Below are 25,462 nucleotides of genomic sequence, written 5' to 3'. Positions count from 1 at the left end.
CGGAATCGGAACGATTCGTTCACTTGCTGGTTTCGTTCCTTTGGAACGATTCGTTCCGGAACGACCCATCACTAGTAGATAGGTCGTGGTGGACCAACTCCTTGGCCACCACAGTCGCCAGATCTAACTCCTTTTGATTTTCGTATGGGGCCACATGAAGAGTCTTGAGACTCCTGTAGTGTCGGAGGAATACCTGGTTGCATGAGTTCTGGTTGCAGCAGACACAATTCAGCACACACCGGGTATTTTTGAGCGTGTGTATTCAAACATCCTTCAAAGGTACACTGTTTGCAACGAACTTCAGGGTCATATTGAGAAGCTCTTGTAGTGACGCAGGAGATGTGAAATTATGTGATCTTGTAATCTGTGTAGTACCAAAATGGTACGTTTCCAGACATGGGTTTCTTATCTAAACTTGATTACTAAGTCCCGTCTACAACCCCTAGAAGTGTGTAATAGGAATTCTGAATCACCCTGTACAGTGAATGATAATGAACTTTCCAGCACAAGACATAAGATAAATTATTGTCCCAAAAGGTGGTTGTGGTTATAATAAATTGTATTTATACTTTTTGTACTATTCAGGATGAAGATGAGAGTGTTTTCAGAGGTCCTTTAAGTGGTGTTGTAGTTTATGTATGCAAGAAGCTGAAAGACCAACACGAAACAATCGCCAGAATAGTGACTGAGTTGAGAGGAGAATTCAGATGGCAATATGACAAGTCAGTCAGTCATGTAGTTTTCCAGGTACAGTATTCCTTGATTTTTAGTTTTATTGATATTTGTAATGCTGAATTGCATTTGATTTTTCTTTAACAACTTGACAAAGTGTCACTTGACATTTTTGCATTCTCAGACTTCAAAAAATAAAGTTTTGTCCAGTATCCGTGCTTAAATTCAAACTGATATTATCTGAAACTAATGTATTGAGTTCCATCACTGCTATTTTCTGTCTTTCTGGACTAGAATTGACTGTTACTCTTTTCGAGTAGTTCCTAGTTGCCTTCACAATTCCGCATCAATCCTGAAATGCCATGAATATAATTTTCTTTTTGTCAGATAATTCTCAAGAAGAGAATTGCATGTAAATGCATAGACTTCTTATACTTACTTAATTGATAAGCATTTCTAATTGGGGCTGAGCCAATAACAATGCTGATATATCGATATCAGCTGATACCAGTGTTATCTGTAGTCTGGGTATCTTGCAAAATATCATTTGACACTTTTGCAGTCTTAATTATTCTGTTAATTATGTAAAACATGTCATTTTTTTATGGTGTACCAACACTGTGTGGCAAGAGTGAGTTTCATAATTAAATGATAGTTATTTTAATATTCTAATTATTTCTTATGTAATTCATCAGATATGTTTAAAGTAAAACTCTTCTAGATTGATGTATAATTGCGATGGAATACTTATAAATATTCTGAGCACAACTTGAAACTAACTGTGTTAAAATATCGGTATCTCCGGAAACCCATAAGAGTGTTGACTGTGGTATTGGTACCAGCTTAGCCCTAATGATAATGCAGATGTTTGTGAGGAACTTAGTTCTACTTTAAATCTCCTTTTCTCATATTATACTCTATCCTGAGAATCTTTGAATCAAGGCCACGCATAACGTTAGAGAAAATGAGAAAGACTGAGGCTGGAGCAAAGCAGTACATGCTGTTGCAAGCAGCTGCTAGCTACCGTTGCTTCCCTCTTGCATGTTCATTGGTCGAGCCCTCTCAAGCGATTACTTGTGCAGGGACTTTCTTTTGTTCGCTTGCTCCAGTGATTCCCGAGACAGAGTATATTTCTAAAGACATTTGTATTGTATTTGAGTTATTTTAAATAGCTATTCTGCCTTTTTAACACAGTACTTATTACCTTTTAGGGTAAACAAAATGATGCTACAAAGGAATTTAGAGCAGCTAAAGATGATGGTAAATTGATCGTGTCCCCAGATTGGATATTCGCATGCCACCTTGAGAAGAAACGTGTGGATGAATCATTGTTTCCACATTCTTACAATCCAAAGATGAATCTTGCTGTGGTAGCGTCACGTACTCCATTGCATCCGAACATGCAAGCCAAGAAAGGTCGTGGGAAAGGGAGGAAGTGTCCTGAAATAGAAGGAACAGTGAATGAGACCACACATTTAGCTGATGTAACCAATGCAGTAAGTATTTCACATTCTTCCATGTTATATTTATTATTTGTTGTTATGCAGTAAGGTTGGAATTAACATATTGGCATTTTCCAAAAATAATAACTTATTAGTAGAGCCACATATTTATGCTGAATAAAATATCAAGATTTCGGTACAAAAGCTAGGCATATTTCGGGATCAAATGGCATTTCAGTGTTAAAATGGTGAATAAAACCCTATATTTGATTAAAAAACTACACTTATTATACAAAATTAACTTTTATCTTTATGTAGTTTATGTATTGTGATTTGCATAAATCGCAGCATAATTCAGACTTGAAAACATGTTGTGTCTGTAAATAAACTCTGATTTTTGTGTTTAAGAGCATTTTTTGCATTTTGCAGTTCATTTTGCATCTTTCGAGACAAAACATGGTAGGAAAATGCACTTCACACATTACAGAAACATGAAAAACATACATTACAGTGTGTTATTTCACATTTTGTGTTTCCATCAAAAACTAAATGTGCGTGCCTCTACTTATTAGTATACCAGTTTATTTGAAATATAGTCAGTGCTTTACTTCTTAAGTGCTCAACCCTTAGGGTGATTTGTTCATTTTTTTTTCCATTCGAAAAAATTTACTCACCCCCTCATTTACCTGCTCACTATATATTTGTATTCTTCTCTTCTTTCTTGTTCGTTATATCCCATGACTTTTGTGTTTATGGAAAGTAGGCTTTAGAACTCTTTTTTTATTTTCTTCTTGCTTTGTTGCATTTCTCCATTCTTGTTATATCTAGTAAGTATTTTAAAAATAAAAAAATCCATGAATACAGTTTTAAAATTACATTTTCAATACACCATGCCTTTGTCTTTTTACTGAGGAAATGCTCAAAATAGCATAACTGATTGGGCTTTTGTATTCACGTCAAGACAGCAGACTTCCATGGCAGAGTGGTTATCACATACATGCTAGGACGTCAAGGGTTCTGGTTTGAATCCTGTCCTGGAAATGGGTATTTTTTGTGATTCTCCCGTCATCAGCTTCATCATATCACCACTCATTCTCATCTTCCCAATTAACCAAAAGTGTCAGAAATAGTGACGTAAAATTCCATAAAAAAAACTAGTTCAGTCAATCAATCAGATCAAAAAGAAAATTGTTACATTTGCCAAATTTGAGATACTACAGTGTGTTTAAAAAAGAATGACCCAATTTCAAATAATTATATTAATGAAAATGTGTTACAGGTACCTAACAAATTACAAATTATGTATTAAGTAAGTCCTCAAATTTCACTCACCATATTATAAATGCTCTGTGCACCCTCCACCTGCTGCACGGATAACATCAAGACGATAGCTGAATTCGTTCAACCGCGTCACTGCATCTGAGAGTGTCTTCTTCCTCAGAATTTACTGCAGCCGTGATTCTATCCTTGAGCTCACCCAAGTCAATGGGTAATGGAACAAAAATACGTTGCTTTAGATATCCCCACAAGGAAGTCACAGTCTGTAATGTCTTGCTGAATTGGAGACCACAAAATGCCTTCCTTGTGAACAACTAAGGTTAGTGTCTATTTGGGCACTGCTAGTGGTATCTAGCAGCAGTCATTTAAAACTAGACCACAGCAGTTCAGGTAGTGCAAGTTTTATTCACTGGCTGTGCGTGGTTACATAGATATAAGGTTTTAAAATCAGGTCATCTTTTTGAAACACACTGTAATCGTTGAAATGATACACTTTATTTCCCTTCACCTTCTTTACTTATTCTTGTTGGACACCCAACTTTCTCCCCCTCTACTTTGGGTCTGGCAGTAACCCATCGCCTAAGTAGAGTGGTGATGTGTTATGAGAGGCTGGTATGGGCTAGAAGGTTTATCCTGTTACAGTATGTGCCACTAAGTGGTCTGTCGTCTCCAGGCCATTGTTGTCAAACATTGTGACTAACCATGCTGTTACAACAACCCCTATTGGTTGCCTTCCCTTCCCCTCTACTGTACATGTGGCAACAAAGTGTAAAAATTTCCCTCATAGAGGAAATGGCAAGCCTTGGCTGGCAAAGAACAAAGCATATTCTGTCTCCAGCTCTCATGTCAGTGGATGGAAACACTGGTGCGACATCTCTCAAGGTCTTTCATCAAACAACAGACCACTCAGTTGTGGGAACTGGACCAGGATATACCTTCGGAGGTATAGTTGAGTGCTGGGTGCATGTAATAGAATTAGAGATGGGCCGATATGAATTATTGGCAGATACCTATAAAGTACAGATATAAAATTTACCGATAACATATTCTACCAATCCAATATAAAATTTCATATGTTACTTGAACACCTGAATGGTTCGTTGACCTCCTTAATAAATGTGAATTTCAGGGTGATTGCAGTGCAAGAGATGTTGCATATTTATACATTTACTTTTTTAAAAGTATGGCATAGGGATTGTCCATAAAATTATAACAAAATGGCATAATTTTGCACTAAATTGTAAGATATTTATAGATATATTGGATCGGTAAAATATTCGGTAATTTTACCAGTAAACCAATATGCCTATATGCTTATCTTGGCTGATATCGAGAGAGTACCGATTGATCTGTCCCATCCCTAAATAGAATAAAGAAAAAACAATGTTACTTCCTCTGGCCTCTTTCTTGTAATTTACAGTTGTTGCAAGCAAATAAGTGCATGTTTACTTGATTGTAACAAGAAGTAGAAGAAATGTACTACAATGTAAGTAATACATACACAAAGATGAAAATCTTTTATAGGTGTTACTTCTCTCTGGGACCTCACATCAAATGCTGTTCATGGATGACCACCAAGATCTCCACTAGGTCTACACATTTTATATGTCTCTATGAGCCTCCCTTGTGGCATAGCAGTAACATTGTCACATTGTAATCAAGTGGTCCCAGGTTCGATACCCGATGGTGGCACATAGTACAGATCTCACTTTAAACTGTAGATCCAGTCCCAATTACCTATTTGATCATTAAGTAGACTTAGAACAAACGTTTGGCTCAGATAAGTTTTCCAAGTGAAGCTGCATGTTACAAAATTGGGATATATAAATTAAATTTCTCCATTCACAAAACCTGTAAGGAAATGATAGAACAAGGCAGTCACTTATAAGCTATTAAAATGTCAAAGTGGTGAATTTGTTTACACATGCTGACACAGTACCAATTATTCTGTTCATCGCTAATTTTTAATCTTGATAATTGAATTCAATTATTGTTTTTATTCTACTTTATGCACAGTAAGGCTAATCGGGACTGGACCTACAGTTTAAAGTGGGATCCGAACCACTGTGACATGTGTCTCCACCAGGCATCGAACCTGGGGCCCCTTGATTACAAGGGGGCGACGTTACCACTACACAATGGGGGAGGCCCCATTAATCTTGATAATTTTGATTCCCAGTCCTAAGTTTAAACACTGTAAATCTCATGCAGCATAACATATATGCATTTATCCTCTGTAAACAGTGTCTTTGAACTTCGCCATGCACTCTGGCATTTTACCAGAAATGTAGGAAATAGCATATTAAAAGATTTTAAATGTTTATGGCAATTGTAGTGATTCAATTCAATTTAACTTTTTTCCATCTCTGTAATCAAGTGCTTTACCCTTGTTATCAGGGATCTTCTGACCAACTAGTAAACGACAATGTTGACAACACGACACCTGGTCAGAGTGCATCAAAATCTGGAGAATTATTTTCATCAGATTCTAGCAAGAACGCCAGTTCAGGAAAGAGTAAGGTTATACTAGAGTAAGTATTGAAGTTCAAATAAAATTCCAGGTTAAATTTATAATAGGACTGAGGTAATACTGATGTCTCTGTAGTGGTATTGTGAAGTATTGGTTAGAGTTTATTTGCTGATACTGCCCAATGCTTTTCTGGTATTTTGGTCTTTCATAATTATCAAGAATTCAAAGTTTTCATACAGTTTGTACCAGTATTGTGTGCAAACTGGATTTTGTGATGTGCACAACCCTGATTTATAATGTGCATAATGTAACTCGCATGTCGTACTGACATTCTGTAGTTTGAAGTGGGATATGATTGAGCAGTGTTGTGTCAACTACATTTTGTCAAATTGACAAGACTACAGCGTACTATATACCATATTTGCCGAAGTATATAGTGATTAGTAAGTATTTCAACTAACTAACTCTCTAGCCTTCTTAAACCCGAAGGTTCATGGCTGCAGCAACACAGGCCTTTCATCTGTCCCTATCCTGAGCAAGATCTATATACTCTTTTCCATTCCTACCAATTTCCTTTAGGTCCATCTCAACGTTATCCCTCCATCTTCGTCTTGGCCTTTGTACAGGTCTCTTAGCATCAGGTTTCCCAACAAGAATCCTGTAAACTCTTCTTGATTTAATCATTCTAATAATATCTGGACATGAATACAAATTATGTAGTTCTAAATTATGTAACCTTCTCCACTCACCTGTCTCCTCATCCCTTTTAGGTCCAAATATTTTCCTAAGGATCTTATTTTCAAATATTCTCAATTTATGTTCCTTTTTCACCAAGTTTCGCATCCATATAATAATACAGGCAAAATTACTGTTTTGTATATTTTAACTTTTAGTTTCTTAGATATTAAACGAGAAGACAAAAGTTTATGAAGAGGAAAGTAACATGTATTTCCTGAATTAAGCCTGCTTCTTATTTTCTCTTTAATATCATTTTCATTTGTTAGTATTACTCCTAAGTACTTGAATTTGGAAACTGGTTCAAACGAGTTGTTATCAATAATTAGATTTTGATTATTACCTAACACTTGGTTTCGGCCTGTAAGCATATATTTAGTTTTCTCTGCTAACTTCCAAACATCTCTCTTTAGCTGCTTTGAAAAATATATTAAAGTAGATCTTCCATCTATTTATTTTATTTTTAGTATTTCAAATAGAAAGTAATATGTAAGTCTTCTTTCATGAAATAACTTACCTAATCTAATTGGAAATAATATATTTTAATCTTCTTCATCAGACACTGCAAGGTAGGAAGAAGAAAAAAATGTTTAACTCAGTACAGAGAAAATTTTCAGAAATAGAAGTAATCAAAAACTGAGTATTGGCATATAAGACTCAAACCATTTTTTTAGTCCTATTTTTAAAGGAGAAAATTGTCTTATACGCCAGCAAATGTGGTACTTACTGTGATGTAGCTTCTTGTTCTTCCATGATAATTTTTGTTTATAGTGGTTAAAGAAGTCACCTATGCATGTAGGTCATCTCTCCACTACCCAAACACACTTGACTTCATACAAATAATAATACTGATAATAACTAGACCAGTGGTTCCCAAAGTGTGCCATGGCACCCAGGCTAGCTTACAGGGGTACTGCGAAATGTTCCAATATTTTCACTGAAATGATATGATTGTTCCAAATGTGCTTGTTTAGTACTTTTTACACATAAAATGTTTCTGAATTTGAAATATGAGTTTATTTTTTAACTTAAGGCAAGCAACCTAACCACACTAACTGAGCGTTGCTAGTGTTAAATAGGCCTACGTTCTGGCTTGATCGCCACGGGAAAATCTTGAAAGACTAAGGGTGCCGTGAAACGAAAAAGTTTGGAAACCCTCTGAACTAGACACATGTTTGTGACAAATAAAAGAATAAAAAAGAATTGGTACAAACATTAACTGAATTTTGGCATCAAGGTTATTAGATAAAATAGTATTTAAGTATTAATATGATTAATAAAATGTCGAATTTTATTTGGAAAATGTGTACTTAATACACAAAATAAAAATTTCCATCTTAAATAAGCATATTTGTTATTTTCACGCCTTATTATCCATTTGAAAGGCATGGAATATTATAAAGTAGTAATGGGCTGACATGATATTTTTGCCTATAACAATAAGGTGGAGCCATGGTAGTGCATCTAACTACCAGCAGGAGACCCAGATTTGATTCCCGAGGTGGGTGATCTAATTGCTTTTGGTTCCCCTTCCTTCACTGTTATTACAGTTGCATCTAAAGATATCAGTTTGGCGGTTACGTTGAGAGAGGTAATTTGCCACCAGACAAGTGACAAAATCGATCGCTGAAAAAAACTTTCACGGAAAAATGAATAGTAAGTGTATCAGAGTTAATTTGTTATTATATACCCTTTGGAGTATGCTTCCTCTAAGGTCTGGTCAACTGTTGGTTAAATTTGTTTCAATTCCTGCCGTATGGCAAATTGAACACATCTTAAAGTTTACCTTAGGTTTAGGCACACAGACGAGATATACTATGTAAAAATTTAACAGGTTGTCTACCAGTCAAGAAATGAACAGGTAGGTCAAAAAGTCAAGAAATTATGCTTGCGGTCAAGGTATTTTTTTTTTTCATTATAGTGAACTTACATTGTTGTTATATCTGTACTGGCATTTGATAAAATTGATTTTTTGGAAATCTAAAATTGTTGAGTTGTGGTTAAGATTTGTTCACTTCGTTTTTTAAGAATTACTTTCGTGTATGCATGAAGTTTGTAAAAATATTAAATAATGTGGCCATTCCCCATTCAGGATGAAGTCTAAAGCATTAATTTTTGCATGGATTAATAATAATTAATAATTATAATTACAGCAAGTCTAAATTTCTTGTTAAAGTACAGCCTCAGGTTTCATTTTAACTGGTCTCATGGTAGGGGTGTTTCATTTAATAAAAATATCTATTTTCTTAATTTTCAGGTATATCTGAGTAGGGAGCGATTAAATAAATGTTAAGAAAAAGGGGCGGAAAGTCAAGAATTTTACATTTGTTATTTTGGGAGACACCCTGTTTAAGCACAAAATGCAGTATCAACCAGGACTCGAACATTGGTCTCTTGCTTACTATGCCATTGCTCTACCAGTTTCAGTTTGTCCTGAATGTTTATTTCAGCTCTTTTATTTGTGTAAAAACGGTATAAGTTAGTGATACCACAACAGGATCTTTCTCTGTAGCTTACTTAGTGGCACACTTTGCTAGAGGCCCAGGTTCAAGTCCTAGCTGAGCCTGCATTTTTTTGTGATTCAAAGTTCTACATACTACAACTTGTAGCATTTAAAAACTTCATTTTAACAGTTTTTTAGTAATACATTATTATAATCCTGGCATTTTTTGATAATCCTGTATTTCACTTCAGCATATCTCTAATTGTGATTAATTTGTACTATCACTTTTAGTCAGTTAGGTCATTTGGCTGACCTCATAAACACACCTACTGGAAACAGAACTCCAGGATCTAAGAAAGGTGTTTCAAGAAAATTGACAACAGATTTAAATGATAAGGAAACTTCTATACCTATAAAATTGGAGGAAAATTTTACTCGAGGCGGTAAGTTAGTTAATTTATAAAGACTGTGATATGTAGAGGCATGCAAATTTCGTTTTTGACGAAAACACGAAGTATGAAATAACATGCTGTAATGTTCATTTTTCATATTTCTGAAAAGTGTAAGGCACATATTTCTACCCAGTTTTGTCACGAAATAATGCGAAATGAACTGCAAAACGCGAAATAGAATCTTAAACACGAAATTTACCGTTTATATACAGACGCGACACTTTCTGAAGTCTGAAGTATCCTGTGAGTTATGCAATTCACAGAAAATTGATTAATTCTGCTGTAAATATTTGAGAAGCAAAAATGGACCGCTTTACCCAGGAATAAATTTAATACTCTGGTAACTACATAAATGTGCTATTAGAAGGGGTAAGTTTATTTTGTGTAATAAGTGCAGTTTTTAAATCAAATTTAGGATTATTTACACAATTTTAAAACCAAAATGTCATTTTATATAGCACTTTTGATGTGATTATTCACCGCTATAACACCGAAATTTTACTTTATTTACTGCTTTTGAACCCGAATCGACTCTGTTTTTGTACCGAAATTTTGCATTTTTATTTACCAAAAATATGTGCCTCTGGGAGAGTCAAAGGAAAAGTCCAACAGAGAAGCCAACCTCCTTGGCAGAATGGCTAGCACATTGCGCTATGCCACCAGGGGTCCCGGATTCGAATCCTGGCTTGTATATATTCTTAATCTTGAACTAAGCACTCTATGATAAAATAATAGAAAAAACTTTGGGCAATTTTCAAGAAGAGGTTGTGCTCGGGATATTCCTTTTTATTCCCTTACAACACACAAAATTCTCAGTTTTATTTCACTTGTTCAGGATTCACTTTTCATTTGAAATTTTCAGGGCCATTCAATTATGCATCCATGCACAACAAATAGTCTGATTGTGTGTGTGGGCGGTCAAAATATAAATGATGTTCGAAACTATTGATAGCTCACTACACTGGATCTTTATAGTTTTCAAGTGCACACCACCATCACGGTCCCCATGGCAGAGTGGTTAGCACATTTTGCTATGACGCGAGGGGTCCCGGGTTCAAATCCCTGCCTGAGCATGGATGTTTGTGAGCGTCCATTCATCAATTTCATCATCTCATCTCCATCTTTGCATATTAGCCAAAAGTGGCACAAGAAGTGAAGTAAAATAAAGCAAATCAATCAAACAAAGCACACCACCATCAGACTGTATGTACATTCTCAGAAAAACATAAGTCATTCTGCTGTGCGTGGTTGCATAACTGGTGAAAATTTCAAATGAAAAGTAAAGCCTAAAAGAGTGAAGTAATCAAACAGAGACTTTTTGTGTCTTGTGACGGATTGAGAAGGCATATTTTGAGCACTACCCATTCCTGAAATTTGACTACCCTACCATGGTTCAATAAATGTTAAACCCATGCATTCATTTTGCATTCAGATCAAAACCTTACCATCTGAATTTTAAAGAGGTACATTGCATGTGGTATGTATGGCTTAGTTATAGATTGTCTCTTCTGTGTTGTCATACAGGGCATTTATGACTGCAAGTTACATAGAAATTCTGCCTCAACTTTCTTCACAAACTAAAAAAAAAAATTCCAGTGTCGAGAAGCAACATTCAAAATTATTTTCATCAGATTTTTTTTGCATTTGTTTACCAATGAAGATTGTGTACATTTGAACACAGTCGCGTGCCAACTGTGCCATTGTTATACTCCGAAATAAACAAAGTGGGAGGGGTATATAATCTTGTGATCGTTCAGTGAACAACAGCCGACTGTGTTGTGGTTATGCTTTAGCTAACAGTCTTTACAAGGAAACCAGAGAAAAAGGAGTCCCGGTTGTGGTATCCAGTGCAAACAATTTATCTGTATTACAGAAGTGTGCAATTTCGTGATATCGTTGTTTCTGCCTAAGAATACAATGGGGAGGAAGAAGTTGACAATGAAAGAAAAGATTCGTGCCTTGACTTTGCTTCAACAAGGTATGTCTGTGATTCGTGTTGCAGCTGATTTGCAAGTTTCAAGACAGGCTATTTACGACCTTAAAAAAGCAGCTGCATGTCTATCACTTGGCGTGGTAACACCTAAACGGAAAGTAGGCTCTGGGGGTACCAGAAAAATGTCGTCACGAACCGACAAGATTTTGAAACGTGAAGTTATATCAAATCCATCGATTACGGCAGCACAGTTGAAGAAGAAGCATCCAGAACTGCTAAGTGATGTATCCATCCGCACCATACACCATCGACTACAGAAAGACCATCACTTACCAGCTCGTCGTGCTGCCAAGAAACTGCTTGTAACCTCAACTATGAAGTCGAAAAGGCTAATTTCTGCAGAAAATATCGACACTGGACATCAGAAGACTGGCGAAAATTAAGCTTACACTTGTTAGATCAGTATCAAAAATTGTGAGAAGACCGAAAAATGTATGGCGGTATGATCCGAGGTACACTGTTACAACTGTTAAACATCCGGCTAGTGTGATGGTATGGGGTGCATTCAGTGGTACTTATGGTAGGGGGTATTTATTTCCTCTCCAAGAACGTAACCATGACATACAGAAAAGTATTGGAAGAACACATGTTGACATTCTGGCCAATCCATGAATGTTGATACTTTATACATGATGATGCACCAGCTCACAGGAAGAAATTGATTAAAAGGTAGTTGAATGACAATAACATACCAGTTCTTGAATGGCCTGGTAACTCACCTGACTTAAACCCAATTGAGAATGCATGGAAAGAGGTTCAAATAAAACCTCCATCTACCATCGCAGAGTTACAAGAGCTGCTGAAGAAGTTGTGGATGACAGTGGACAAACCTTATTTTGAAAATTTGGCAGATTCAATGCCCAGAAGATTACAAAAAGTTGTAGATGCTCATGGGAATATGACAAAATATTGATAGTAAAACATTGTGAAATTTTTAAAGCTATAAAACAAAGAAGAATCAGACTTTCCTTGTTTTTATTTTGCTTTTTTTTTACTTATGTAAAGATTTCCATTGCCACTGTACAATAGTTTCACTTTTCGTTGAGTGGCAATTCTATTTACTTAGTAAAAATAGCATTTTAGTCTTTAAATGTAGGGACTTTTAGGTGAAAAATCATAAATTCTTCATGATTGTGGCTTGGAAAAGCCATTTTGTTTCACTACATTCGTTTATGAGGAGTCTACAGAGCGAAACAGGTTGTAAACTTCTTATAAATAGCATATAGTTAAAACATGATGATTTTTTAAGATATCTTGTTTTTACATATTGAATTTCATGAAAGCTCATAATTTTAATACGAGTTCTATGTATCAGAAATAAGTGATCTTTACAGTTCTACGTACTTACACATCTTTATTCTTTGCAGTAGGACATCCTGAATCTCAGAGTACAGATTGTAACATCACATGGGATGATATCAAGGTAAGTCAATTATTTTCAAGTAACTGTATTATTTATTATCTACTAGAGATGGACCAGTATGAAGTATTTCTAGGTACTTATACAAAATGTATGAATGTTCTACTGATCTGATATAAAATTGTATTTGTTCCTTTAAGGAATGGTTAATTAACCTACTTAATTGACGTAACCAGGTGACTGTAATTTTTTTTATCTTTGATTTTTGCACTAAAATAAAGGCTATTTGTAGTTATTGAAATGGTCAAATTATCAGAAATTTCACAAGTATGCCTATATTGACCAGTATTGATATTGTACTGGCCAGTAAATCAATTTTGTGGCAACATTGAAGTGGATCATCCGGACAGCACACTTAATACAATTTAACTCGCTCATTGTTCTTTGAGTTTTTAAAATCTACCAGTTAATTTGACCACCTTTCTCATGACTTCATTAGCCATGGAAAAATGAGTGAATTAATTCATATTTATTATCTTTCATGTGACCACCAAGTCACTTTCTGTAAATATAATGTACTTGCACTGCTAAAATTAACTGTTTGTTTTACTCAGTTATGTTTATGTATATATTTATTTACTATTGAAAACCAAGAAATCTTTTATCTTAATATTTACAGTGGAACCCCAATTTTATGTTCCTTGATATTACATGTTATAAAATTTTCCTCAATTTTACATTTTCCCGCATTTTAATTTTTTTCAGCTTGGTCCCCTGAAAAATGTAAAATTGAGGTTTCACTAGGGATGTGCCGAAGCCGATTACAGATGTATAAAAATCGGCAGAAATTGACATATCAACATTGGTATCGGCATCAGCAAAAAATCCTTTATTTAAACTGGTGCAGATAATACTGGAGTTTTACCTTCGAATAAGTTTTATATTTTAGTTTTGTAAGATTTATTGAAAATTAGGTTATGATTCATCATCATTGTAGAGTTTTTGTAATAAAATTATTGCAAACTCTCAACCTACCTCAAAATCAGAAATAAAACAGTACATTGCTGAACCAACTTGTTCACGTGACCAGGATCCGCTGTTGTATTGGAAATTCAAAGATGAGTATCCAAACCTGAAGCAAGTGGTGAGAAAATACTTGGGTATACCTGCTGCATCAGTATTCAGTGTTGCTGGACAGATTTGCGATAAGAGAAGAAGTAGGTTACTTCCAAAAGTGCTTCTGAAGTTTAAACTGCCAGCATTAAATTTACAACATTAAGAACAGGAATTCATTTTGCATTTCACCCGGTGGAGGCACAAGTGGTTCGGATCCCACTTTAAACTGTAGGTCCAGTCCCGATTAGCCTTACTGTGCATAAAGTGGACTTAAAACAGCAAATCATTTTGCATTTCAAAGAACTGCTTGTGTACTAATGTTAAATCTCTTGAGAATCTATGTTCTTCTTAAAGGTTCACATAACCACATTTTGTAGATGCAAATGTACATTCGCTACAAGACTCTGCGGCAAGCGGCCCGGCGTCAGCGATTGTCTTTCCCGGTGAACGGGTCCACGATAGGGATGGCCAGATCCAGATCCTGGTGGATCCAAAATCCAGATCCGGTTGGTTCCGGATCCTAAAATTTTTTGGATCCGGAATTTTCAGATCAGGATCCGGTACTTTCGGATCCAGATCCAGAATTTTCAGATCCGGATCCGGATCCAAAACTTTCGGATCCGGATCCGTTTTGCCATCCCACATGCGCTTCTTTGGAAAGTGAGAATGTGTTTATAACATATTGTTACCTGCTAATATACATATATATATAATATACATACATACACACATATATATAGTGTGTGTGCACGAATGCGCGATTTGTAATTTATTAATACACTTACAAGGGAGGTCTAAGTCTCCCCCTCAGATTTCCTTGAAACTTGGCAGGTGTATGGAGGGGCCCAAAGGAAGAAATACGTGTTTTTGTGTTTCAGCTAAAAAAAACTGTTTCAGGGGGCAAAACCCCCCTCAAAGGTCAAAATGAAGACAAATTGACGCGGGGATCTGACCCCTGTGTGCCACTCCAATTTCCATGAAATTTGGCAGGTGTATGGAGAGGCCCAAAGGAAGAAGTATGTGTTTTTGTGTTTCAGCTAAAAAAAAAACGGTTTTAGGGGGAACCCCCCCCCCCCATCAAATGTCAAAATGAGGAGAAATTGAAGTGGGATCCGACCCCAAAACCACGTAAATATGGCATAGGAAGAAACAGGGGGCATAGGGCCTCTCTATACACCTGCCAAATTTCATGGAAATCGGAGGGGAACACAGGGGTCAGATGATCCCCACGTCAATTTGTCCTCATATTGATATTTGAGGCGGGTTTTCCCCCTAAAACATTTTTTTAGCCGAAACAAAAACAAACACGTATTTCTTCCTTTTGGCCCCTCTATACACCTGCGAAGTTTCATGAAAATCGGATGGGGACACAGGGGTCAGATCCTTACTTCAATTTGTCCTCATATTGACATTTGAGGCGGGTTTTCCCCCTAAAACATTTTTTTAGCCGAAACAAAAAAAACACGTATTTCTTCCTTTGGGCCCCTCTATACACCTGCGAAGTTTCATGGAAATCGGAGGGGAACACAGGGGTCAGATCCCCACTTCAATTTGTCCTCATCTTGACATTTGAGTGGGTTTTGCACCTTAAATCCGTTTTTTAGCTGAAACAAAAAAAACACGTATTTCTTCCTTTGGGCCCACTATACACCTGCCAAGTTTCATGGAAATCGGAGGGGGACACTTAGATAACCTCCCTTGTTAGTCTTACAGTTTGTAATTATATAACACTGCATATATTATAATGTTTTATTTTAATTTGTAAAACTGTAACTAGAAAAATTGTATAATTTTTGTATAACATTTCTATCTTGTTCTTTGTGTTAAAGGTTTCATCCTGGAATGGAATGTGTCACATTTATGTGTGTTTCCATTTCCAATACATTTGAATGAATACATATTTGTTTCAATGGCATTTACAAAATCACCTCTGACATTTTATGTTAAACAAGTAAGATTATTTCTGTGCACGAGTGTGTTAGCCGATGCGTAGCAAAGTATTTTAGGAACAACACTTGAAAAAAAATATTGTAGGACTAACTAATGAAAAATTTCTTTGTATTCGAAGATCATAATACCTTTTAAGGTGTGGTAATAGTATAATGGATTGAGATACGAAACTCTCGGATCCGTTTGGCCATCCCTAGTCCACGACAGTCACATGCTACAGTCTGTTTTTTTTTGTTGTTTTTTTTTTGTATTTTTTTTGCTCTCCCTGTTTTTGCTCTCTTTCCCTTTCTGTTGACATTACAGACTGACGCCAGTATTGATACGTTCTAATGCACAATTATTTAGACGCGTCGTATTATTATACTATTAATATTAACTTAATAATACTCAGCGGTGAACGATGAGACTCGGTGAAGTACACAGACTCCTCTCAGGTACAGGGATAGTGTTAGGCAAAGACAATATTCACAGCACAGAGAAATAAAACCACATTACTGCCGTATGTATAAACTGAAAAGTTTTATTCTTTATTTATTGCAATTATAATGCAACTATACTTGAGACGAAGGCGAAGATTTCGCTTTGTCGATGAATTGACTCAATTAAAACGCATAAAACTCAATGCGTGGCTATCGGCAAGCCTATGATCACATAGACCTAGCTTGCGCCCCGAACTACCACACCAAGAGATATGCAATGATAACTGAGCCAATATTTGCTCTTTAGCCTTTTATTTCCAAATTAATCTTTAGGCTAACTTTATTATTTGACGTAGAATGGTTGCAGTATTGTGCATATCATCAATGCATGGCTATCGGCGTACCTATGTTCACATAGGCCTAGCTTGCGCCCCGAACTACTATACCAAGATGTATGCACAACATCGAGGAGTTCTTTTTAAGTTTAAAAGCTTCGTCGATCCGTGGCGAAAAAGTGTGATGATTCTTACGCGACATCCTCGCTTTTATACTATTTTCGAGAACACAGATTAAAGTACAGATGAATCATTCACTATCTACAAAAGGATACTATCAACAAAACTGACATCTATACATCTTTAGAAATACAAATTCGTATAGTGCACTCTTGCAAACAAAGAAACATTAAATTACCTATAATGTAGCATAAATACAATAAACGATAAACAAAAGATATATATTACAAACAAGGTGCTTTATTTGCATTATTACATATAATAACAAAGAAATTACGCTTTCTTTTACAAAAATAAATACATTAGTGACATATCTTCTACTGGTGACGTCACATAAAAATGTGGATCATATCATCTGCCCCTTCCTTTCGGAAACTAAGTTTCAGGAAGGAAGTTATCTACCTGGAGGAAACTTAGTTTTAAAGTACAAATTCTTTCTTTTTATCCTCCGAAAAACGCACCAGTTTTAGGTTATCCAAGTTAACCTTATCATATAATTCTTTAGTCCTTGGAATTAGCAATGTCACAACATTATTTTCTACTTTGTCCACTAGATAAGGTCCTATCCACAACATAAATAACTTTGGAATGGTCCTCTTTAGTGAGGAGCTTAAGGAATGGGTTTTAACCATCACGAAGTCTCCAACTGTCACTGTCTTATCGTTTCCCTTCTGTTTTAAATCCTTCGACAGTTTTTTTTTTTTCCTTAATTGGGCTAAGAATAATTTGGACTTCCAATCCGGTTAGGCTTCTTCCCGTTCGGGCCAATTGAAATGAGTTAGGATCTCTCTGGGTATAGGATGATTGAAGAATAGTTCAGCCGGCGAATATCCAGTTGTTTCAGAAATAGAATAATTAATCAGCATGACGACTGCAGGCGTATGTTACCATCAGGCTTACCAACAATTAAGATGCTCATACAAGATGAATATCAAGGCACAGTAACATCTCATCGTCTCCACTTTTTCAGTTCTTCTTTCAGGAGCTTTCTTTAGGCTATAGGTATGGGATATGGAGATCGATACACAGGTTCTGTGGTGGTGAGTTCAATCTCACACTGGAAGTTTTTAATAGTACCTGGTCTCTCGGAAAATACATCTCTATGCTTCAATAAGACGTCTTTCAATTGGCTTCTACCCCATTCGCATAAAATCTCATTCGCATTGACCTTCTGAAGAATGTCGTCAGGACTAGCCGTCCACTGATCGACATGGGAATCTTCACGGACATTTCTTACATACGTCCCTTTCGAAGATCCATTATTCACGAGGTCCTGCTCTACCGGAACTCCGTCTACGGTGAGGGATAACTTCTCGCGCTGTAGGTCAATTCCTGCTTCATATTTCCTGAGGAATGGGTAGCCCAAAATAAAGTCAGCTTCGAGACCCTTCAAGACAAACATGTCCTCCAATAAATTTCTTCCAGCAATCTCCAGATATACTTGTCTACATCCTACAACTCTAGTTTTGTTTCTCCCAGTGAAATCAGTCAGCCTAACATCTGGACATGTTTGTAACTGCAATGATGGCAGCTTCTCTTTAATCTTCTTCCAAATGGCGTAGCTCATGAGATTACATTCGCTGCCAGTGTCCAGAACACAAATAAAATCGACGCCGGTTACAGTTGCTTTAATTAACGGAGCCCTAGGTAAATTTTCCTTTCTAACTGCCTGTTGTAGTGCTCTATCTAAACTTTGTTCTCCCTCATTGAGAGTCAGCACAACAAAAAAGATGATTATCTTCACTATTTATATCGCTGTCATCGGTTCCCAGAGAAGTCCAAGATTTTAGCCCAACCGTGATCGGGAACGAAGAATTCACGTTGGGCGACTGGCTAAATCCGACTGCATACCATTCGGATTAGCACTAGTCGATGGTGCCCAACAAAAGTCTCTGGTTATGTCGACGCTTTGACGTTGCTCGTTCGTCAAACGTGAAGCAGAAGGTTCAAACGGAGGCGCCGTCACTCTGAAATTACTGGGTTCAGAGGCGTTACGTGAAGAGTCACGGGAATGGTCTTCTGGATCAGATCTGGAACGACGCGGCCCACGTGCGTAGTTGTTCCTGCCATCCCTTCTAGGAGGATTACGTCGTCTGTTGTAATTGGAATATCCGTTCCTCTGGTTCTGCATAACTTGTCTGACTCTGGGTTGTTGGTTTCCAATTCTATTTTGTCTGGGAGCATTTCCCTGGCCTGCACCTTCCCTATTCCACACAGGCTTCCAACTGTCCTGCTCTTCAAGCACCTCGAACCTTTTCAGAAAGTCGGCTAGCTGCCGTACAGTTTGAGGAGAATTAGCTAGACTCAGACTGCGAGCTCTATATGGAAGCTGGGAGATGATTAAATTCACAATCTCAGGTTCTATGTAACGGGCAGACAGATTGCGGTAGGCTGAGTAAATAGACCAGGCATATTCCTCCATGCTCATACCGGACTGCTTTAAGTATCGGCAAGATCTCACTGCTGTCAGCTGCCTCTCTTTGGCCTCTTCTGAAGCATATTGTTTGCGAAAACGACGGCAGAAATCAGAATAGGACTTGAACTCTAACTGGTTTGCTCGAAACCAATGCTCAGCCTGGCCCTTGAAAAGCCGAGGAATAATTTCCAATCGGTATTCGTATGGAATCTGCATTAAATCAAAATTGATATTAAGTTCTTTTAAGTATTGCTCAGCATTCTGGGCTTCCAGGTCTCCCTTGAACTTCGACAAGGAATTAAGGTCTGCCATCCTTGGAGTTCCAGTCATTGCTGATCGCTGAGTTATTGGCGGCGACTCATCTGGCCCGCTCCTTGAATTTCCATGCCTTCGTGTTCGCTTCCTGATTTTTGCTTGATACTGAGAGTCAGAGCTGGTGCTGGAAGAGGAGGAACTGCGATCTTTCTTCCTTTCTAGACGTTTCCTCTTTGTCCTTTCTTCATAAAGACTGTGCCGGGACCTGCGAGATTCACGGTCTCTGTAACCTCTGTCATCGCCCGAAAGACTAAAGGTAGGTGGAACAGCAGACGCCACTTCATTAGCTCTTGAATCAGCAGTAACTCGTGGGCGACAGACTTGTTTGTCTTCTCTAGTTCTCTCTCCACCGGCTCTCTGTCCATCGCTTCATTTAGTTCAATGTTCATAGTTGGCAACGCTGCACTCTCAGCAACTGCAGACGGATGACCAGCTGTTCGAGATCCAGTTTCTGTTTCCGTTTGGCAGGTAACGTGCATGGTCTCTAACTGATTCGTAAGTTGTTCTACTGGAGTTTTTATTTCCTCAACGTCCTTGCTTCTTTGAGACACAATTACTGAAATCTGACTAATATTTTCTTGGACCTCAGCCCGGAACTGTATTTTGTCAGTCTCGGCCTCGGCCAATATCTGTTCCATCGTCAGCTGTTTTTCAATAATCTTATTGCACTCCTCAGTGAATCTCGAATTAATATCCTCTACATCGATGCGAACACTTTCCGTGGCTTTATTAACATCGGCTGCCAAGCTACGCCGGAACTCATCAAAGTCCATCTCTCTAGCCTGCCGAATTTCTTCAGAGAATCGGGCCCTAGTATTCCCGTTCTCAGACTTTAGTTGTTGTATTTCACAGTCCATCTCACCTATTTCAGCTCTTAAAGCTTTCATAGATTCATCGTGCTGCTTACCGATATCATCCTTTAGCAACGCACATTCTCTGAGGATATCTTCCTTCAATATGTCAGATTGTCTACAGATATCAGCCTTCAATGTTTCAGACTGTTTGCAGATATCAGCTTTCAGTGCTTCAGACTGTTTACACATATCAGCCTGCAATGTTTCAGACTGTTTGCAGATATCAGCTTTCAAGCTGGTAATGGAATCAGCTTGCTGTTTAATATCAGCCTGCAGTGTTTCAGACTGTTTGCTAATATCAGCCTGTAATGTTTCCATACTTTCAACTTGCTGCTTGCTAATTCCTTGAATCATGGTTTTTAAAGCTTCAAACATATTTAATGGATCAGATGTAATAGTTGTAGACAATGATTCACATTCTTTACAAACGAAATCGGTAGCTTCGTGGCTTTCAGATCGAACATCTAAGCCACAACATTCATAATGTAGAAGCTTTGTACATTTCTTGCACACAAATGTGGTTTTATCTTTATCAATGTTCCGACAACAATCGGGAACATTAAGCTCTGAATTTGAAGCAAGATTTTTATTTGCGCTACGCAAATGTTTTCTTTCCATTTCGAACGAAGTAGTTCTGTGCTTTTCTACAAATATAAAAGTTTAGTGCTCTTGCACAATGAATCTCAACTTTAAACAATTGTCTTGCCCTTGTACACTACAAAATCGAGCCAACACGTTGAGCTGCCACTTGATTCGTTCTAATGCACAATTATTTAGACGCGTCGTATTATTATACTATTAATATTAACTTAATAATACTCAGCGGTGAATGATGAGACTCGGTGAAGTACACAGACTCCTCTCAGGTACAGGGATAGTGTTAGGCAAAGACAATATTCACAGCACAGAGAAATAAAACCACATTACTGCCGTATGTATAAACTGAAAAGTTTTATTCTTTATTTATTGCAATTATAATGCAACTATACTTGAGACGAAGGCGAAGATTTCGCTTTGTCGATGAATTGACTCAATTAAAACGCATAAAACTCAATGCGTGGCTATCGGCAAGCCTATGATCACATAGACCTAGCTTGCGCCCCGAACTACCACACCAAGAGATATGCAATGATAACTGAGCCAATATTTGCTCTTTAGCCTTTTATTTCCAAATTAATCTTTAGGCTAACTTTATTATTTGACGTAGAATGGTTGCAGTATTGTGCATATCATCAATGCATGGCTATCGGCGTACCTTTGTTCACATAGGCCTAGCTTGCGCCCCGAACTACCATACCAAGATGTATGCACAACACCGAGGAGTTCTTTTTAAGTTTAAAAGCTTCGTCGATCCGTGGCGAAAAAGTGTGATGATTCTTACGTGACATCCTCGCTTTTATACTATTTTCGAGAACACAGATTAAAGTACAGATGAATCATTCACTATCTACAAAAGGATACTATCAACAAAACTGACATCTATACATCTTTAGAAATACAAATTCGTATAGTGCACTCTTGCAAACAAAGAAACATTAAATTACCTATAATGTAGCATAAATACAATAAACGATAAACAAAAGATATATATTACAAACAAGGTGCATTATTACATATAATAACAAAGAAATTACGCTTTCTTTTACAAAAATAAATACATTAGTGACATATCTTCTACTGGTGACGTCACATAAAAATGTGGATCATATCAGTATAATCCTCCCTCGGAAGTTGTGTTATTTCGTGTCCGTTTGTTGAAGATTGTTGCTTAATATGGCACCACAAAAGTTTACATTACAACAAAGGATTTATCTTGTCGAGTGTTACTTTGGAAAGAGGAATTGTGGAGAAGTGCAACGACGTTTTGCAACGAAATTTCCTGGTGTTCCCGTTCCACATAGGACCACTATATTAAACCTCGTAAAAAAGTTTAGAGTAACAGGGTCAGTTCTGAAAGTGGAAAAAAAGAACAAGTATACAAAGACACACCATCCGTGAGTTAAAAGAGAGTATTGTACAAGAAATCGCGAGAATTACAGTAGACGAACTTGCACATGTAAATGCCAATTTCCTTCGGAGATGCCAGGAATGTGTTGCAGCTGAGGGACATCATTTTCAACACCTTCTGTAGTCAAGTTTAGTACACAATATGAAAAATGTAATTTTAATAGCCGACTCTAGTGACTGTCGTGGACCTCGTTCACCAGGAAAGACAAGCGCTGACGCTGGGCCGCTTGCCGCCGAGTCTCGTAGCGAATGTCATGGAATGCTCTGTATATAAATATGATATGCAATAGAAATGTACATAGCAATTTTATTTTTGTCATGCTGAAAATAACATCCCAATTCTGTTGAATAATCTTATGAATCGGAATCGGTTAAATATAGGCATCAGTATCGGTTCAAAAAGTATCGGTGAGTGCATCGCCATCAGTAAATTTTCAGCTTCATCACATCCCTAGGTTTCACTGTATATGTATTTGTGGCAGAGTTAATGAAATGTACACTACAAATCAGAAAATGTTAACATTGTCATTATGTATGTAGGTTTGAATGTAGGTGGTAGAACAGCCGCAGGCTGAACCAGGCCCTTTAATAAAGGAAAATTGAATTGAATTGAATTGAACCTTTAGCAGGTAGACGTTTTGCGCACATGGCTAGCCTCTCTGGTAGGGAACTTTTCAAATGCGTGCTTTTCTAACTTTGTGAGATGTACAAAAAAAATTGTACCTCGAGAACTAATCATCATAGAGAGATGATTTATTTTCCCAGAATAACAAGACTTTTAGCAGAAGTGAAATTTATACATTTTTGACTCCCAATAATAAATGTTGAAGGAAGAAGAAAAATATATATATTTTTTTAAAAAAAAATTGCTATTCTGTGGCCACCATTAATTTGTAGCAGTGGTGCATTTGTACAGTCAACAGCAAAGATAAATGTAGGCAAATTGTTCACTGCTATTTTAATTACTTTTTATTCTACATCCTGCTGGACCCTGTGGCCGAGTGGTTAGCACATTGTGCTGCGATGCCAAGGGTCCCAGGTTTGAATCCCGCTTGGGCTTGGTTGTTTGTGAATGTCCATTCATCAATTTCATTACTCATCCTCATCTCCGCAAATTAGCCAGGAGGCACAAAACGTGAAGTAAAATAAACTAAACCAATCAATTATTCTACATCCTGTGTTATTTTAAGGAATGAAACAATGTTGGTTAGAAGCAGGCATTGTTCTCTGCTAATTGACATCATTATTTCAATTCATTGTCATCACAATGTGTACAATGATTGTCATCACAGACCGAATTAAAATGGTGGTGGACAATTCGCCTACCGTTTCTTTCATCGTTGGGTGTACAACCATGCAAAGGGTCGTTGAAAATAGACTGACACTTCTTGGGCGAGAGTAATAACAATATGTAAGAGTGGCAGTGTTGCCAGCTTGTGGAAAGAATTTATGGATTTTTGCTTTTAGCATCGGCCCCATGGATGCTAGATGGACAAAATTAGGAGGGAAATATGGAAATTCCATCCTTCAAATTGGTAAAGAAAAAAAAAATGGAAATTATGCAATTTCAAAAGTCATAATTTTTGGAAAATTTTGAAAATTCCATCTTCGCCCCTGGACCCCTAATTGTCGCACATTGTTGAAGTGTTATTTTGTTCACATTATGTTATTTTGCGACGCACCATCTGCTTACTCATAATGTTTGGCCCATAGACATCACAGAGCTGACGATGAATGTCAATTGGCGCAATGCTTTGTGCATTCAGGAACTTTATCACCGACCGAACCTCGCATGCGGCGGGAGAAGGAATACGAGCTTCCATTTCGGACCACTGCTGCCTCGCTACTGGCATGCGGCGGGAGAAGGAATACGAGCTTCCACTTCGGACCACTGCTGCCTCGCTACTGGCGCCGGGCGGGATCTGTCCGCCTGGTATATGATTGATACGTCTTAGCTCTGCTGCGCATGCGCAATTTACACGGCTCATTATGTTTACTTTCACGGGAAAAAAATTGCGAAACTTACTTTCTGGATGCGCCTCGTATGTGTTATATATTACCTTCTTGCATTTCATAGGTACATCCCTGTTCCATGTTAATCTTTGAACACTTTGATATAGTCCACCACCCATTTGTCCTCTTCTGCTTACTTTCCTCATCTATTCTTCCACTTCTCTCAATTATGCTTCCTATATATTTGAAGCTCTCCACTAACCTCAACTCTTCCGTGTCCATCTTTATTCTTGGTTCATTTCTGGCTCTGTTTCTTGTTGTTATTAACACCACACTCTTTTCTGCACTGAATTTCATTCCTGCTCTTATGATTTCCTCATTCCAACTATCAAGCTGTCTCTGTACTACTTCTTCCCTATTTCCCGATATTACTAAGTCATCAGCAAACAAATTAATCTCTTCATTTTCTATCTTCTTCCCAACTCTTCGTTAATTGCATCCTTTGTAATTATGAAGAGCAGTGAGGAAAGAGCACTTCCCTGTTTTAGTCCATTACTTATACAATATAACAAGAAGATTCTGAAATTTTCCTGCATTTTACCATATTTACTCATGTATAATGGGCACTTTTTCCCAAAATTTTTGGTCCCAAAAACTGTGGTGCGTATTATTCACAGAATAATTCAGACAGCCAACATGAAACCGTACGGGGTTATTTCATGATTTTGGGAAACTTGCATTGATTTTTCATGTTTACGGAACCCTATCATGTTATATATCGTTGTAAAGCTTGAATCCTGCAGTTTCTGAATATGGAAACAGTATTCCATACAAGATAACAATACTAATGTGAAATGCGGTTGAAATAAGTTTATCAAAAAATGAAGAAACGTTCTGATTTTTATGGTACTTTGGATGAAAGAAAACATAAGGAAAAAGATAATAAAAATTAAAATGTATTACTGGCCAAATAATATGACACATGGAGTGTGTAAATTCCTTAATGGAAGAAATCTTGTGCTGCTAACTGCTATTTGGAAGGTCCTGAATGTGCCTCGTATAAATGTTACAT

At 37.1% G+C, this 25,462-nt stretch overlaps 1 protein-coding gene across 4 annotated transcripts in view; it reads left to right on the top strand.

Annotated features, from left to right (window-relative positions):
- LOC145978345 (DNA topoisomerase 2-binding protein 1-A-like) overlaps nt 1-25,462 on the top strand; it is a 133,439-nt gene that overhangs the window by 94,020 nt on the left and 13,957 nt on the right. For all 4 annotated transcript variants that reach the window (XM_083110939.1, XM_083110936.1, XM_083110937.1 and 1 more), the window contains exons 19-23: nt 586-747; nt 1,884-2,168; nt 5,790-5,923; nt 9,332-9,483; nt 12,853-12,908. In XM_083110939.1, the coding sequence (XP_082967065.1) occupies nt 586-747; nt 1,884-2,168; nt 5,790-5,923; nt 9,332-9,483; nt 12,853-12,908 (789 nt within the window). The remainder of the gene's footprint in view (nt 1-585; nt 748-1,883; nt 2,169-5,789; nt 5,924-9,331; nt 9,484-12,852; nt 12,909-25,462) is intronic.

The sequence above is a fragment of the Lepisma saccharinum genome, chromosome 24 (assembly GCF_977018435.1).
Source record: "Lepisma saccharinum chromosome 24, izLepSacc3.1, whole genome shotgun sequence".
NCBI classification, from domain to species: Eukaryota; Metazoa; Arthropoda; class Insecta; order Zygentoma; family Lepismatidae; genus Lepisma; species Lepisma saccharinum.
This window is presented reverse-complemented; position numbering and strand designations above follow the sequence as displayed.